Source organism: Syngnathus scovelli, chromosome 6, assembly GCF_024217435.2.
Source record: "Syngnathus scovelli strain Florida chromosome 6, RoL_Ssco_1.2, whole genome shotgun sequence".
NCBI classification, from domain to species: Eukaryota; Metazoa; Chordata; class Actinopteri; order Syngnathiformes; family Syngnathidae; genus Syngnathus; species Syngnathus scovelli.
This window is the reverse complement of record NC_090852.1, coordinates 15,783,588-15,799,945: the sequence shown is the minus strand read 5'-3', so window position 1 is coordinate 15,799,945 and position 16,358 is coordinate 15,783,588. Positions and strand designations below refer to the sequence as shown.

The 16,358-nt window shown below is 44.2% G+C and overlaps 1 protein-coding gene across 5 annotated transcripts; it reads right to left on the bottom strand.

Annotated features, from left to right (window-relative positions):
* Positions 1 to 175: 175 nt before the first annotated feature.
* ankrd26 (ankyrin repeat domain containing 26) lies at positions 176 to 15,844 on the bottom strand. Of its 5 annotated transcripts, none has more exons than XM_049722556.2 (43): positions 14,187 to 15,844; positions 13,921 to 14,035; positions 13,672 to 13,845; positions 13,508 to 13,614; positions 13,271 to 13,408; positions 13,029 to 13,189; positions 12,859 to 12,895; positions 12,717 to 12,789; positions 12,545 to 12,596; positions 12,304 to 12,464; positions 10,759 to 10,945; positions 10,246 to 10,301; positions 10,113 to 10,170; positions 9,898 to 9,996; positions 9,288 to 9,373; positions 9,142 to 9,205; positions 9,021 to 9,065; positions 8,735 to 8,953; positions 8,567 to 8,668; positions 8,417 to 8,484; positions 7,542 to 8,177; positions 7,296 to 7,450; positions 7,074 to 7,223; positions 6,952 to 6,982; positions 6,731 to 6,893; positions 6,426 to 6,639; positions 6,160 to 6,343; positions 5,939 to 6,085; positions 5,049 to 5,511; positions 4,262 to 4,767; positions 3,906 to 4,058; positions 3,610 to 3,785; positions 3,451 to 3,544; positions 3,320 to 3,346; positions 2,944 to 3,021; positions 2,704 to 2,838; positions 2,491 to 2,603; positions 2,159 to 2,303; positions 1,881 to 2,078; positions 1,477 to 1,700; positions 1,191 to 1,389; positions 1,018 to 1,063; positions 176 to 938 (listed from the first exon to the last, which is right to left on the bottom strand). In XM_049722556.2, exons 1-43 carry the CDS (start codon positions 14,384 to 14,386, stop codon positions 808 to 810), a joined length of 6,570 nt encoding a protein of 2,189 aa, XP_049578513.1. In that variant the 5' UTR covers positions 14,387 to 15,844; the 3' UTR covers positions 176 to 807. The 5 variants fall into 5 exon arrangements, with proteins under 5 accessions (XP_049578513.1, XP_049578510.1, XP_049578509.1 ...); XM_049722553.2 differs by lacking the exon at positions 12,304 to 12,464 and adding an exon at positions 11,127 to 12,208 and having other exon boundaries at positions 6,731 to 6,872; XM_049722552.2 differs by lacking the exon at positions 12,304 to 12,464 and adding an exon at positions 11,127 to 12,208 and having other exon boundaries at positions 8,567 to 8,653.
* Between the last annotated feature and the right edge of the window lie 514 nt (positions 15,845 to 16,358).

Genomic DNA, 16,358 nt, shown 5'->3' with positions numbered 1-16,358 from the left:
ACGGACTGCTTTTTTTTCCCCTCCCATTATGAGAACAAGACATGCCTGCACCAAACTAAACTTTGTAATCAAGGCCGTGAAGCTAAGCTGTAATTATCGACCTTGGTCAGCAGCTTTGAACGTTGCCGACTTTGCGACATTTCTAACAAGTCCAAACACTTAAAATAATTAGCTGTCTCATGTACAGCGAGGTCGCCGCTTTCCAATTTTATTTACAAGTCTGCTTAAAAGACAAACATCCCGTGAATTCTTACAACACTGTAATGGGTTGTAGAGAGAAAAAACACGCAAAAAGTGGCGCAAAAAGAAAAATGAAATTTGTGACGTGAACAAATAGTTGGGTACCTCTGTAGAAATAACTGTTAAATTCACTGAGACAAATGTTGACCAGTAAAATGTAAAATCTTTTCCCTTCAATTAAATATCGCCTGAATAATATATAAATCACCCATAACCAACAGTTAACCGAGCGACAAAAATCAATACAACCAAAGAATGACAATTATTCCAACACTGTATGTTGCTGATTTCACTCTAATCCAAAAATATTTTTAATGTTCATAACATGTTAGCTATCTTGATCAGTAACATAAGAGGGCTAAAATATTAAAAACATTTGATATAGTTCTCGTACCGGAGGTGTGTTTGAACTTCCCCGAGTGCTTAAGTGCAATGTGCATTTGGTTTGCCCGCCCCAATCCCGAACTGATTGTGCGATCTGGCTTTGGTGCCGTCCTAGTCGAGCCAGGCGTGACGATACAAACCTGCAGTTATTTCTACCTCATCTTCTTACTGCTGGCTTTTTTCTCAAACCTCATGGTTCTTCTTCAGGACCTCCAAGTACTGCTGCTTTGCTCTGCTAACAGGGTCCAAGTCCACCCTCGAGGCAGAGCCCACCGGAGACATACGGGCCAAAGAGATGTCAAGTTCCGTCGAGGCTGAGGAGAGGAAAACGGTAGTCGGTCACGCGGCGGAATACCACGTAGTCGTTTTTGCATATGGCGTCTGTTCTCGTACCTTTGTTAAGTTCCCTTGATATGCTTCGATCCAACTGACGCTGCATCTGAAGGAGACCAACAGTTAAGCAATTGGATTTCAATAAAACCTTGAAGAATGGAGTGAGGAAAACATTTCTTCCTAAAGTGGGACTAACTCTCCAAAGTCAAGGTAGCACTGAAGTTATGACCTACCATGGTCAGGTAGTCCTCCACACTGCTGCTTTGCCCTTCGGCCACAGGGCCGAGGAGCCTGGAGGCAAGGCCCCTGTATGGGTCACCCAGAGTGGCCACTCCCCCAGACGGCGTTGGCGGCGGCCCAGGGGAGGCTATGAGAGACCTGCCTCGCTCGGTGACCAACATGGAACTGGCCTCCGTGAGTTGATGGTTAGTCCTGCTCACAAAAAACAGCAAAAGTCAGACAGTATTATTTCAGGCTGAATAATTTTTTTTTTTGAAAGCCACTATTGCACTTCCAGACCGTTTTAGATCAGCGGACAAAGACTTGCGGAGCTCCTGCTCCTCTCTGTAGAGTTCTTTGAAGCGCTCCAGTTCCGTTCGGGTGGACTCTCTCTGGCCGAACGTGTCGTGTTGGAAGGCTCGTGCTCGGTTGAGTTCGCTTTCCAGTTCTTGGATCCTCAAGCGCAGACTGGCCTCGTTGGCCGCTTTTATCTGGTCCTGTGCCTCCTGCGTTGCCGCTTGGGACTAACATTGAAAATACAACCATGATGATACTCAAAGTGATGTCGCTCTGTACTAACTGTGCCACGAGAGCCGATTCGAATCGTTCGTTCAATTGACAACCGCAAGAATTAAATTATTTTTTATCATTATTTGATTTTTTAAAACAATTTATTTGATTCTACTCATGATTTTATAGTCTACCTGCAGAAAGATGTTGACTTCTTGTAGCTTGTGCTGTATTTCCTGTCGGGCCTTCTCCTCCACCTCCCGCCGGTACTGCTCCATCTGCCTCTGCTCCACCGCTGAGGCCTCCACTCTACGTTTGAGGTTGAGCACCTCCTCCTCCAACAGCCTCGTCTCCGACAGGCTGCCTTGGAGCGCTCCCCTCTCCAGATCTCCCTGGAGAGGACCAGAAGGCAGAAGAAAACACTTTTTTGTGAAGTAGTTTACAACGACAGCAACAAGGCACATGGACGAACCTTTTCTCTCCTTTCGTGAAAAACTCTGTCAGCCCGGCTGTGGTCTATCTTCAGACTACTCAGTGGCGAGGTGAAGTCATGTCCGCCGCCGCCCGTGCTCTGATCCCGCAGCCTCTTCTTGGCAGTTTTAAGTAGAGTCCGTAGCCTTATTCATTTTTTTTTTTTAAACAGCAAACTTGTCAGTAAGCAAATAAAAACAAACAGCTCATGATTGTTGTGTTACACATCATAATGGATCTTGTAAACTACAAAGGCAAACAATTTTAACTGAATCAAAATTGGAATATTTTAGACCTTTGTTCTCCTGTGGGCCGCTAAAGCTTGGGAATCACCTGTATATTTCTTTTTGAAGCGCCGTGTTTCTCTCCATCTCTTGTTCCAGACGACAATCCACAGCCTTTTTCTGCTCTGCTACTTTCTTGGCTTTCTTTTTCTCCATTTCCACCTTAACACGCCACATCAAATTCATCAACATCCAGGAAAAAAAATGTGGCAATGTTTACTATTTGATAACTAAGATTAGTTCAGGTCAAACTTAAGCACACCTGACCGCCGAGTTCTCCTTTTTCCTTTTCGAGCTCTGCTAGACGGAGTCCTAACTTGGAGCGGCTCTTTAGCTCCTCCTCCCACATGGCCTGAGAGTCGTGGGCGGTGTTGGACAGCATGCTTTGCTTCTGCACCTAAAAAAATATATATATAAGACAAAACAAAAAATAAGTGGGCTTGGCATTTGCTTAGGAAAAAAAAGAAAAAGAAACAAGAGCTACGGTAACTGCAGGACTCACCTCTTTGTTGAGTTGGTCTTCTAATGTCATCTTATTACTTTGAAGGTTGGTCACCAAATCTTCCAACTGAGCTCGGATCTACACAAAAAAATCCCATTTTTGTTGGTTGAAGAGTGTTGTGTTTTGATTCTTAAAAATAGAGAATCCAAATAGTTAAATAGATCCTGAAGACATTGATTTTAACATGCAGCTTGAAAAAGGAAGAATGGAAGACCCAACGACAAAATCAGGGAAAGGAATCAACGAGGTCACCAAGAAGAACCTCCCCCAATGTTTTTCATTGTGTTAAAAGATGCCCGAAAAACACGGCTGAATTTAACTGACAATAATTCAAAGGTGCACACAGAGAAGCTAAATCTAAAAGCAAAGCACCGACCATTCCTCCGTTTGCACTGTCAGGCAGCTGGGAACAAAACAAGTTTCCTTCAGTATGTCACGAAGGGCCGTACATGTCGTGTAGTGGTGTCCAATATTATAAAATTGGAAATGCAATTACGTTGCACTCACCCTCGCCTCCTCCTGAGCGCCTTTGTGAAGTGCTTCGAGTTTGTTAGATTGTTGCTTGGCCGCAGCCTCCAGCCGGACATTTTCAATCTCCAGCCTAAGGCGACGTATGGAGGACATCAAGATTTGATCAGAGACTGAAAAGTGCGCCGTCCATTTTACCTTTGCACGGCCTCTTCTAGTTGTTTAACGACAGCGTCGGAAGCGGCGGCGGCAGACAGCGCCTCCTGCTGTTTCTGAGTGGCGGCGACGAGTTCGCTCTCTCTTTCATCCAGACGACATCTGAGATCGTTCAGGCGTTTCTCAAATTGAAGGCATTGGGATTCACGTTCCTCTATCTGTGTGACAGAAAAGATGCGAAATGCAAAAAATAAAAAAACACTACAAATGAGGCTGAGGGGGAATTAAGAAAGAAAGAAAAAATAAACCAGTTGGCACCGTTCCTTGCCGTTTGTTACCTTTCCCTTAAGGTTGTCCAGGTCTTTGAGGAGCCGCGTCTTTTCTTCCTCCAAATCATTTCGATAGCGAGTGTTGATCTCCAAAGAGGCTTCGGACATGGACAGCTTCTTTAATGAGTCCGCTAACTCCTGCTGCAGCTGCCTTTCACTTGCCTATGCCAGAGGGAAAAAGAAAAGACACTTGTAATATTTTTTTAAAACAAAGTACAATATATTTTAATTAATTTTAATTACTTTCCATTAATTCCTTAAGTAGTTACTTTCCTGTATTTAAGCAGTCTTGGTTTTCTAACTGTTCAAAACCTCATTGTTGTTGGTTTTTTTTTAAATAAAGTTTTTTTAATATGTGCGGTCACCTCTCTCTCATTTTTCTCCTCCTGCAATTGATGGATGTGATCTCGAAGCTCAGCGGCTTTCGTGGCCAGATCCTGATTGCGGCCATGCACCAGTTGCACTCGTTCCTCGCAGTCGGAACGAAGCTTGGATAAAATGTCACTGAAAGACTTTTGGGCGTCTGTCACGGCATTCTCCTTCGCGGCACCTTTGTTTTGCGCCTCCTCCAGCTGTTGCCGTAGCAACATGCCTTCACTTTGCGCTTGGGCTAAGCGCTCTTTCATGGCCTCTTGGCGCGCCACGGCCCGAGTGAGGAGCTCCTTTTCGGCCTGCAGCGCCGCCTCGAGCTCTTTGACGCGAGCGGCGGCGTGGTCGCTCTCACGCTGCATCGTGTTTAGCAGGAGGTTCTTCTCAGTCAGCTGCAGCATGACCCGATGGGCCTCGTTCTCCAGGTGGTTTGCCTGCGACTCTGCTTTGGACAGCTTCTGAGAAAGGCTGTTGACTGCTTCGTGCTGACTGGATGCGTCACCTGAACAGGTAAGGAAGTCCGTCAAAGATTTGACTGTCACTTAAAACAGAATGTTGATATTTAGTATAGCTTGTGAATTTGTACAGTAAAGACCTAGTCTTCCATCTCCAAAGATTCCATTTTTCTATAATATGGAGTTCTATAATTTTTTATATAATATAAAAATATATAATATACTATAAAATATATAAAAATATTTTATATAATAAAAAAACTGTGCAAAACATATTTACGTATTTTCTGTCATCCACAATCCCTTGAGAAATAATTCACAAACTCACTTGAGAGTCTGTCTCGAAGACGTCGATGTTCCTCCTTCTCGTGGAGCAGAGCTTTCTCCGCGTCTGAGCGAGCCGCCATGCAACGCTCGGCTTCCTGCAGTGCCGCCGTTAGGCGGGCGCGGACCGACTCCAACTCTGCCGCCAGGGTCTCTCGGGTCTGACGCTCATTCTCCAGACGCCCGGCGGTGACGGTCAACTCCGACTTGACGGTGGCCGTCTGGTTGTTGAAGTCCAGGACGGTTTGGTTGAGGGTGTCGGTGTTGGATTTGAGAGCTTGCCGGGCCTCTTCCAGTTGCTCCTTGAGGGCTTTATTCTCCTCCTGGAGGTCTCTTTGCCTGATGCTGCTGTTGGCTTGGGAATTCTCAAGGTCTCTTCTGAGGGTGCTCAGCTGCGCGTGACAGATGGAAATCTGCTGGAGTAGTTCCCGCTCCCTATCGCTGGCCTCCGTGAGTTGTGACAAAGCCTATGAATGTTTAAAATGTACAAATGCAAAGATTTACAACCTGAATCCCGCAGATTTACCTGAACTTCAAAATATACTTTTCAACCACACGAGGAAAAAAATTATACATCTGACATTTATAGGCTGTCAAGTGACTTACTATTATGAGGCCTTAAAATAAATTTCCATGTATAGTGTCACATTTTGGATTAATTTGCAAACAAAAGAAATGAATCAAATAATAAATCAGGTTACATACTAAATAAATCAGTTTAAAATGAGAAAATATATATTATTTAAGCATATTTATAAATCAAATAGTAAGATAAAAATACTACTGCTAATAATCATAATAATGATAATCCATCTGAGGGGGCGGCCATTTTGCCACTTGCTGTCGACTGAAAATGACATCACAGTTGCTCAGGGTTCAATCAACGGGAATTACCTGGTGACTTTTGCTTATGTTTCTTTTGTTCTCCTCCTCTACCTCTTGCTGCTTGCGCACATGACTGCCGAGCAGATTCTCCAGCACCGTGCGTGCGCTGCGCTCCTGAGCCAAAAGCGTTTGGGTCTGACTGTTGTCCTCCTCCAGCTGGAGACATAAAAAAGTCACCAACAGTGACAGGACACGCCGACTCGGCATCTCATCAGAACATGCGTTTGTACCTGCTTCTTGTTGTTGACTAGTATTCGCATCTCCAGCTCCAAGTTCCTGAGCGTCAGCTCCACTTTCTGTCTCTCCTGAAGCTCAGCCTGTCGCTGCTCTTCCGTCCTCCTCAGCTTATCGCCGGTGGTGTTGTACATCATGGTGGCGTTACGTCCCTTTTCTTGCTCCTGTTTCAGCTGGAATCTGCGCCGCGAGACAAAATATGTGAAAAAACAAAAAAAAAAAAACTGTTGATGAAGGGATAATACAGTCCGGAAGTTTTTACTTGAGGTTGGTGACTTCCGTTTGCAAGTCCAGCTGGTTGCGCTCCAAGGCCGATTTGACGTCTTTCACCTCATCCAGAGCGCTCCTCAGCTGCGCCTTCTCTGTTTCCAAGAGGCTCACTTTGTCGGCGAAGAAGCTGTGACGGCTTTTGGCCTTTTGAATGGAGCGTTCGTATTTGTGGAAAATGTTTTGCAGCTTTACCATGCTCCGAGAGTCTGTGTATACAAATATAGCCATAATATTTTTATTTGATTCTTTCTGTATATGGAGGTCTTTTTTTTTTTTTTTTTAATTAATCAAACGTACCCGTCACAAATGAATCCAGGTTCTGAATGAAGAGGGAGCTAGGGCGATGGCCGGAAGGGCGAAAGTCTGAATCATCCGTGGTCACGTCAGATGACGAATTGAACTCATCAATATCTTCAGACATCTCGATGTCTTCTGATTGCTGAATGGATAAAAATGAAATCTACAGATGTACGGAATTGAAATGAGATGGGAAAAAAAGGGCAATATAATGACATTACCTGTTTTTGCCTTTGTTCTCCAGTTTTATGCCTGTAGCCAATAGAGAAAGGCAAAAAAAACATAATTGTGAAAACGTAAGGATGAATTAGAAAAAAAAAAACGAGTGGACTTAAAAAAATACCTTCTTTCATGGTCCGACGCGTCACTTAAAGTGCTGTCGTCAAACAATGAGAGCTCTCTGTTGTCGATTTGACGGGTACTGGATTCGTGGGCCTTGCTGCCTCCCGCCGGCAGCGAGGTCTTATCTCCGAAAACGTTTTCGGGTTTGCGACTGAAATTGTGGGTTTGGCATCGTAAACATATTAGAAGCCGTGATTAAAGAAAAATAAAAAAAGTGCAATACCTGTCAGAGGTTGGAAGCTTCTGTGTTTGTTGGCAGTCTTCAGCTCGACTCGCTGAGCCACTCTCAGGTTTCTCGACGGCCAAGCCCTCGAATGCGCTTCCACCTGAGCTACCGAGAACGTTGTGAATCGCAGCCTCGGGGGTCTCCTTGATGACCTGAAAAGACCACAGCAAAGAGAAAAAGACGTAAAAGGTCATTCTTCATATAGTCTCCTCGCAAACCTAAAACCTAACCAAGGAGTTCTACCTCTTTCTGGATTTCCAAGTTCATGTTCTCCACGTCCTCTTCAAAGTCCTCATAGGCAACCAAAGGATAAGAAGTAGAATGTCTGTTCTTCTCAGGTTCTTCTGGTTGATGTTTGTGACGAAGCTCGGGGTTATTGTGGGGGTCTACCCTACTGTGAAGTGGTTCTTTTGCTTCTTCATCCATGACTCCCTCAGCAGCGGGTAAGCGGCGGTCTGGTATCTTCTCCTCCTTCAGGGATGAGTCAGCAGAATCCGCCGCCGAGTCTTCTGAAGCAGACTCTTGTTGTTCCGGGCCGGAAAGCGGGAGCAGCTTCCGTGCTGGAGCGGCGGGGCGCAAAATGGCTTCTCCTTCCTCTTCATCGCTTGATTGTTCATCAGCAGATGAGAACTTCACCTGCTTGTCATCAGTGGAAATATCTGCTTTCAATTGCTCTTCACATGCTAAGGTGGATTTAGCGTCTTTGTTCTCGACTTCTTCCCACAGCTTCTCAGATGGGGCCAGTGGCAGACCACCACCACCTTCATCATCATCATCATCATCAGGACTTTGTTGGGCTCTGGCCACATTCGCAACCAAGCTGATCAGGCCAAACTTGTGTGAGGTGAGGTCACCTGACTCCAATGCATCATCTTTTTCCTTGGATGGCAGCGGGGGACAAAGGGGAAAAAAAGGAGGGGGTGGATCAAAATGATCTTTTCAAACAAGGAACTACATTTTCACAATATTATTCATGGAATGGAAGCTGTTCTAACTCCAAATAAAATCTACATTTTTTATATATCGTCATCATAATGACACATTTACTCGAGTTGGAATAGAAAGCCAATTTCAAATGTAATTGTCACGTGTCATGTCATCAGCTTGTTATTTCTGACCTCTTGCTTCTTGTCGTGTTGCAGATGACTTTTTGGGTCTTCTGCCATTGTTTGGACTTCGGGGCGCCCTACGGACGAGGAGAATCGTTACACAGAGAACTCGTGCGCAGAAATGGCACTATGAAAAAAATGCTTGGTGGGACTTTGCACCTTGGCTGACCGCTTCCTGTCGCTGCCGATTGTCATCATCGGCCTCAACGCACGATGGGGTTGATTCGTCTTGGTCGTGATCCAATTCTGAAGGAAAACGTGCGAAAGAAATCATGATGTGAAGTTGATTTGAATGGCAAGTCAAAATGAAAAGTGCAAAGCGCTTACTGTCACTCTTTTGAGGCACCGTCTTGGAACGAGGCTGAGGATGAGGACGATCCGGGACCAGGTTCTCGTCCGCCTCGATCCTCCTCGGGGTAGCGATTGGAGCTTTTAGAGACTCCTTCTCCTTACTGGAGGATTGTGGGGATTCCTCAGGTACGGGAGAAGTGCCGTCGGGCAAGCTTTTTTTACTGACGTTGCTCGATGTATCCCAGTCCGATGCATCTATTAAAAAAAAAAAAAAGATGTTAAATCTTTTGAGGGCAGCGTGTTCATAAAAATTCATTCTGACCTTCAGCATAGTCAAAATCTCCCAAACCGAGTTCCTCCATCAAGTCTGCGAAAGAAGCAAAGAAAGAAAATGTACGTCGAGTCATTCAAAAATATTGTCTGGGCTCTTTCGACTTACTGACCTGATTTGTCTTTGCTTTTTCCTTCACACTTGCTCAAAAGCAGTCCCCATTTCGTTTGCTCATTCTAGTGGGGTGAAAAACAGAATAAAAAATAAGAAATAATTATACATATATATTTTAAAATAATATTCTGGTGATGAGCTTACATCTTTTTGCGTAGGATCCTCTTTCTGAACATCTCTGTCTTGCACGCTGTCTTTATTCTCGCCAATGGAAGCAACAGCACCAAGGCCTGGCGAGTCAGAAAGACATTTCAGATTTTAATTTGTGCATTTAGCCCAAACGGAACTTGCTCTCGTCCAACTAGCCTATAGCCAAAAAATGACGTTAGTTTTTAAAAGCAAAAGAGAACATTTGAGCGGTCAGCCGTGAATTGCAGTAAAAAGACAAAATATGCAAAATGGTGGATGACTTGTTGACACTGATGTAAAAAAGTTTCATGCAAATGAGCTCAGAGTTAATGAAAATATTTAGTTGGGAAAGTAAAACATTCAGAATGATTCCAATTGCAGATTGGTCAAAAACTCAGCATCACAGGTTCTTTTCAACAATTGAACACTTGACAACTCTGCACTTTATTTTCCTATTTTGGCAAACTATGAAATGCTGTCGTGCTTTGGACAATGGATGATTTGAAAAACGAGAATGTCTTTTATGAACCGTGCATGCATACATTCAGTGCATATATGATGGGTGCACAAATAACATGCAGCGGCCCAAAAGGAAGTCGGTCGGGTGAGCATTCCCGTTTCCTACCCACTCCCAGGCTGCCTCTTTGCCTGCCTCTACTCCACCAAGGCTCGGGCATCCACCCGCCTCCTGCCCCTCTTAAAAATGAGGGACTAAATAACAAGTCTATAAAAAATAAAAATAAAAAATGCAACAGGTTGTTTTGACCACACAGCACTGAACTCAATTTGAAAAATCTGCATCTACAACACCAAATGATGACAAATAAAAATACACCTTACCGTCTTCCACCGTCTCTGGAGCCGTATTCTGTGCTTGTGCGCTTTGTTTATCTTCATTCTGGTCGTTCACAAGTCATAAAACCAAAAAGTTGAAGTGACATTTATTCTAACGTGCGTATTCGACGGACTGTACCTCCGAATCCCAGGACTCCTGCTCTTCCTTCTCCAGTCCCGACTCGGAATGATCACCTGAGATTTTCAAAATAAGTGCATTCATTAAAGGGCAATAAATAAAACAAGTTATCGGAGGTGAGTCTTTTAATTTATTCACTTGTACCATATTTGTCGAATGTTAATAAATCCAGATTAGCAGGATTGGCTTTCTTTCACGTTCATGTCTAACCCAGCTGTCCTCTAAGCAGCTATCTGCAGGTCCTCCCTCATCCATACATCTCATTTGTGCTCTTTCCCTCTGGCTCCTACCTGGCAACTCCATTTCCAGCATCCTTCTCTGGACATTTCCTCTAGCATCTCAATCTGGCCTGTCTAGCTTTGCTTCCAAGCCTTCCAAGTCTGTGCTGTGCCTCTGATGAGAGCATCTTCAACTCTCCCTTGCTGTAAACTTTTTTTTTTTAATGTTAGGTTCATTGAAGACTCCAACTTGGTGTGAGAGGCTGGAATAAGGAACACCTTGACTTGTTCTTACCGCTTTTTGCATCTTTGGAAGTCTCAGCAACACTTTTCGTAGCATCCGGCAGGACTCGGTTGCCTTCATCTTGATCATCTGACATGTCCTCCTCCTCTTCTTCTCCTTCCTCCTCTTCCTCCTCCCCATCGTCATCATCATCATCGGCTGGGTCTTCGTGACTCGCATCATTTTCATCTTCCTCGTTCTGTATAAAAATATTAGCTCATGAGATATTTGCACCTATGGGAATGAACTATGAGGAAATAGGCGGGGCCAGAGGCGCACCTTCAGAAACAAAAATTCAAAAAATGCAAGGAACAATCTACGCTATTGATTACCTACTCCAACACGGTGACACCTTGACCGTGTCCTCAGAAGCTCCCTACCTCATCGGCTGAATCCAAATCAACATCATCAATGTCGGTTTGCGGCAACGGTTCCGAAAGTGCGCTGCCGTCCGAGTGGCCGCCACTGATTCTGCCAGATGGAATAGTGAACATCTTCTCTTCTTCTAACATCTCATCATGTGGCAAACTCGATTGTGGATTCTGAAGAGCCACACGATCCTTCTTGTTTTCTGACAGCTCGGGTTGATCATCAGCCGGTTGGTTGTCTGGTTGATCTCGGTTTCGTGCGGCGTGTTCGTTTTGCTTGGGTGCCGGAGAAGCTTCTTCAACTAACTGCTCCTCTGCTGTCACTTTTGGGTTTCTTCTAGCATGTGGTGCCCCGTCTTCTTCTGATGGCGAGTCCCAAACAGATTCGGCTGGAGACGCTCTTTTCTTGGACCGAGGAGATTTTGGCGGAGGTGTTTCGTCAACATCTATTTGTTGATCCTGCCTCGTTTTTGGACAGGAAGTCCTGCTGGTGATGTCATCTTCGTTCTGGCAGCCATGGTTGTCCGTTTCCTCTAAGGAGGAACCCCACGATGATCTACGTTTTTCAGTGCGTCCAATTGTGCCTTTGGCCAGCATATTTCTTTGGCTCGTTTGATCGTCATCATCAACCTGCTCCTTTTCCGGCTCTTCCAGCAACATCAATTCGTCATCCTCGTCGGAATATTTGGACTCCACTCTGACGGCCGACACCACCAAATCCTGGTCGGCGTCCAACGACTGCAGCCTATGAGAAGGTGATGTTCCAGGTACTTGTGAGGAATTCTTTACAGGTGCACCATCAGAGCTGTGTTTGTTTGGAGCTTTTCCATCATAGAGCTCAGCTTGGAGAAGGGAGGGCGGCTTTGGTGCGTCTTCTGAAGATGAAGTGTTAGACTGACCAGAGGCCAAACAAGAGTCATCCTCACTCTCCTCCTCCTCCTCTTCTTCTTCTATCTCTTCACTTTCCTCCTCTTCATCCTCCTCTTCATCCTCCTCCTCTTCCTCAGAGCCATCACCTTCCGAGCTCGGGTCTTCAGATTCTGAACTTGACTGATTTCCCGACAGCTGCTCTATCTCACCACGTTTGCCCTCGGCTTGTTTAAAAGTTTAGAGGAGGGGAGGGGGGGAAAAAAAGGAGAGGAACGGCATCAAAGGAAAGTGACACAAGAATCAACAGAAAACATGTTACCTGCGAGTACTTTAGGAGAGGGGTAGAGGTCATCTGGGAGGCTTTGGGACGAAAAGGAACGGGTGAGGGTTCTACTGGGGGTTTATTGGGCACAACTCTCGCGGCGCTATTGTCACTGTCAGAGTCGGAAGCACTCATGGATTTGTCAAGCACTGCAAAGGCTACGAACGTTATGAATACAGTTACCACCACGACCAAATAAAAAATAAAAAAAAATTCAGAGAAAATGGCTGCCAAGTACCTCTTCCTTTTTTCGATTCAAGCATTTTTCTAAGGTTCATTTTTGGTGGCGTCTGAAAGGAAAAAAGAAAAACAGGGAGGGCGGGGGCTTTAAAAAGTATACAACAAACACGGATGAAAACAGAACTTATTAGTGTTCATTCCAGAAAAGAATTTATCCTGACTCAACAAACCTTTTCAACTATAAGTGACTCACAGTCGTCCTCAGATGAAACCCATTCATCAGTGCCGCCTTTTTTCGACAACCTAAAATCATAAAAATCAGACTTGGAAGCTGGACGGAAAGATTTTAGGCGGTGAAATGAAGAAGCTTACTGGCTTAGTGACTCTGCTTGGGAATTATCTTCAAAATCTGAAACAATGCAGGGGGACATACAAACTCTTGATTCAAGACGGAATTTTGCAAATACGCACACTCACAGCAGAGCCATTTGACCTTTGACCGACACACCCCGATAACGGCAAGCTAAATATTTGAAGCTCACCATCTTTGTCAATAGCAGGTCCTCCCACGGAGAAGCCCGTTTCCAGGGCTGGGGATGCGTTACCCAACTCGGATTTGGACTTCTTTTTACTCGGACCTGGATGAGACAGCGAGGCTGCCCGGTTCCTTTGAGTACTGTGTTCAGTGATGAGAATGGCGCAGCTGGAAGAGAGTCAAGACCACAACATTGACTCCAACCTGTGATGTTTACAACGCTTCAGGTTCAGTCAGTTCTTGACTTACGGATGATGGCCTTCGATCGCGGCGTAATCCTCAGCCGAGTGTCCCTTGTTATCCTTCAGAGAAATATCAGCGTGAAATTGCAAGAGCATTCGCAGCATGCTGATATATCCGTTGCCGGCAGCTATCATTAACGGTGACCTGCGGGTTTGTTTGATGAGAAAAAAAAAGACATTTAGAAAGCTGCATTAAATACCGCGTACGCTCCGAGTGGGCCTTTTTTTTGGCAGTGGCACCGACCTTCCATCTCTGTCCAAAATATTGACATCAGCACGTTTTTTCAGGAGAATCTCAGCTACTTCTATGTGGTCCTCTTGGACTGCCACAGTTAAGGGTGAAATGCCCTCCTAAACATGAGACGACATTGTAAAATACAATTCTGTAGTCTCCATCACATTCATTACCTTATTCTGGGCGTTGATGTCTGCGTCATGATCCACGAGGGTGTCAACAGTGGAGGTCGATGGGATGCTTGAAGCAAAATGTAAAGCTGTGTTTCCCTCCGTGTCCACCAGGTTGGGATCAGCGTGGTTTTCCAACAGAATAGTAGCACATACATCATGCTGGCCTTGTACTGCCTGATAAAAAATGAGGGAGAATAGTCATGATGATGAAAATCACTGATATGCATTAAAACGTGTCTCCGGGCTTACCTTTATTAAGGCGGATTTATTTTGATTGTCACATAAATTGAGTTTGGCTTTTTTTGCCACCAGAAATCTCACCACCTCAGCATTTCCACAGGCACAAGCTAGGTGAAGCGCTGTTCTGTAAGTCAAAAGAGAAGAAAATTCTTGAAAGGGATTTACTTGAAATGTCTATTCAAATGTTTAAGGAGCACCATGGAGAACTTTCTTCAAGAATTTGCTCAAATTCCCAAGGATATTCTGAGGAAGAAGAACCTGTCGCCCTTACTGACCTGTTGTGTTTGTCAACCTGGTTGACGTCATTGCTCTTGACGAGATGCTCCAGTTTGGCCACATCTCCCCGCCAGGCAGCCTTGTGAAACTTGCCCAGGTCCTTTTCTTTCACCTCGTAGCCAACACACAGCGCGTTCCCCCTGTCAGCCGCGCGGGATGGGGACTGTTTCTTCTTGGAGAAGCTGAATAATTTCTTCATGCTTAAGGCTTCACCGCCACTGTCCGTCTGCGACTTAAATTAAATCGGAGTACTGACGCCACTCATGACCGGACAAATAAGACGTCCAAAGCGGATTAACCTCGGAAAATGTCGTTGGAGTACAACATAACTGGACGCGACTATCTGAGAATGGGTCACGTCAAGTCATTTTCAGCAACTTCGCCGCTCACGGAGCGTCGTCATTATTTTTATTTGAACGGAAAGCACCAATAGCGCCAAGGAGACCGCCACAAGCGGCGCCTCGGTGCTGGGAGACGTTTATGCGCATGCGCAAAAAGCCCGATTTCTTATTCTGCGAGTCTTATTGAGAGCTGTTATCTAGAATTTTGGTAAACAGCGCCGCCCTCAGTTCCGGGACGAAACAATTCAGTAAATGAAACGAGAAGTTTCAATTATTTATTTTGTCATTCAGTCATTTCGTTTTGGCACTCTGAACACTCCATATCATACAATAGATGTCTGTTTTTATATGTCTGGTTTTTACTACGATACTTTGTGTGCAACTTTGGTTATGTGCTCTATAAATACAGTTGAGGAAGTGACCAGGGGGCCATAAAATGCTCAGGTCTGCTGTCATCCCGGTGAATGAAGTGTAATCAGCTCTATGTGTGATATCCTCTGCCTAAGGCCACATTATCTGAGTCCTAAGAACCATAATGGCTGTGCTAGATCATAAACTGCAGTGAGGCTTTGTAATTAAAGAATAAATGAATGGCAAGATAGCCCAAGGCCTTTGAGGGGGGGCTGTCTGGGACCTGTCTGCTTGTCATGTTGTACTGCACGCATTATAAAACAATTAGCTTCCCCAAACATCAACTTTGGCGAATTAGTGAAAAGGAAACACATTTAACACCCATTGTCTTGAAACAATGAATACACCCTTTGATTTATTGTCACCCTGCCTGGTCTACTGCACAGAGCCCAAATCCCATTAGACCAAAGAAACTAGAAAAGACAACAAAGAAACACTATTACAGTACAAGCAAATAAATATGCGAGTGTGTATATGTATATATTTAGAGGTTTATGTTTTTTAATGTATTGCTTAATGGTATGGTAAATTGTTATGATATTAAAGAAAATACATGCTATTTTTTTTTACTTTGTTATGGCAAGCGCTTACATTAATTTGAATATGAAAAATATAACAAGCAATATATTTAAAATCATCTTCAGAATGTAAATCTCATCTACTTCCTTCCCCCCCGTCGTTGTATCCTACTTAGGATCTAGAGGTCATTGTGCAAAGATCTATACTTACAGAGCCACTCATATATAATTTGGTAGAGTGGGTCATTAAGTGAGGAAACAGAAGCTAACTCTTTGAGGAAAGCGCTTTAGCTGGGTGTGACTCACTTGAAAGCCCGCCTGCAGTTTTACAGGGATCAGATGACCATCCAACCTGCTGCCAAAAGTCTTTGTGGTGTTGCCCGCAGCCTTTTGACACAAAAAGGTACACTCGCTTCAGGTCAGTTGTGGATATGTGGATGTGGGAGGGGGATGGGGGTCCTGTTGTGGAAGCACCATTCAAGTAACAGCACAAAACACACCTGGAAGAAAAAGAGAGATGCAAAAGTAACTTAATTGTGTTCCAACAACAGATGAGAAGAAAAATATACTGGTGGTTGGAGGAATCTGGAGTTAAAATGCTTTATTTTTTCTTATTACCATTTCGCCACTAGATGTCGCTATGGCACCACACATGCGATAACCGTCAACGTTGCAATGTGACATTGCTTTGAACTTGTCAACATATGAAATAAATCATTTTAAAAATACATATCAATTCGGGGAGGGTTTAGTTATTGTTAATCTCAGTCAATTCCTTGTGAAACAATGAAAATCTTTAGTTTTGATTGTTTCAGCATACCATTTTTTTTAATAATTTTAAAATAACATAATTGCATCTTACACGAATTCAATTTTAAGAGCTGTCAGCACACCAAATGCA

What these genes read in the sequence shown, in the direction of transcription:
- ankrd26 (XM_049722552.2), bottom strand. Translation starts at nt 14,386, where the DNA reads ATGAAGAAATTATTCAGCTTCTCCAAGAAGAAACAGTCCCCATCCCGC. An exon ending in ATTTTGGACAGAGATGGAAG is followed by an intron (nt 13,409 to 13,507) that starts GTCGGTGCCACT and finishes ACAAACCCGCAG; the next exon opens with GTCACCGTTAATGATAGCTG. An exon ending in GCGATCGAAGGCCATCATCC is followed by an intron (nt 13,190 to 13,270) that starts GTAAGTCAAGAA and finishes ACTCTCTTCCAG; the next exon opens with CTGCGCCATTCTCATCACTG.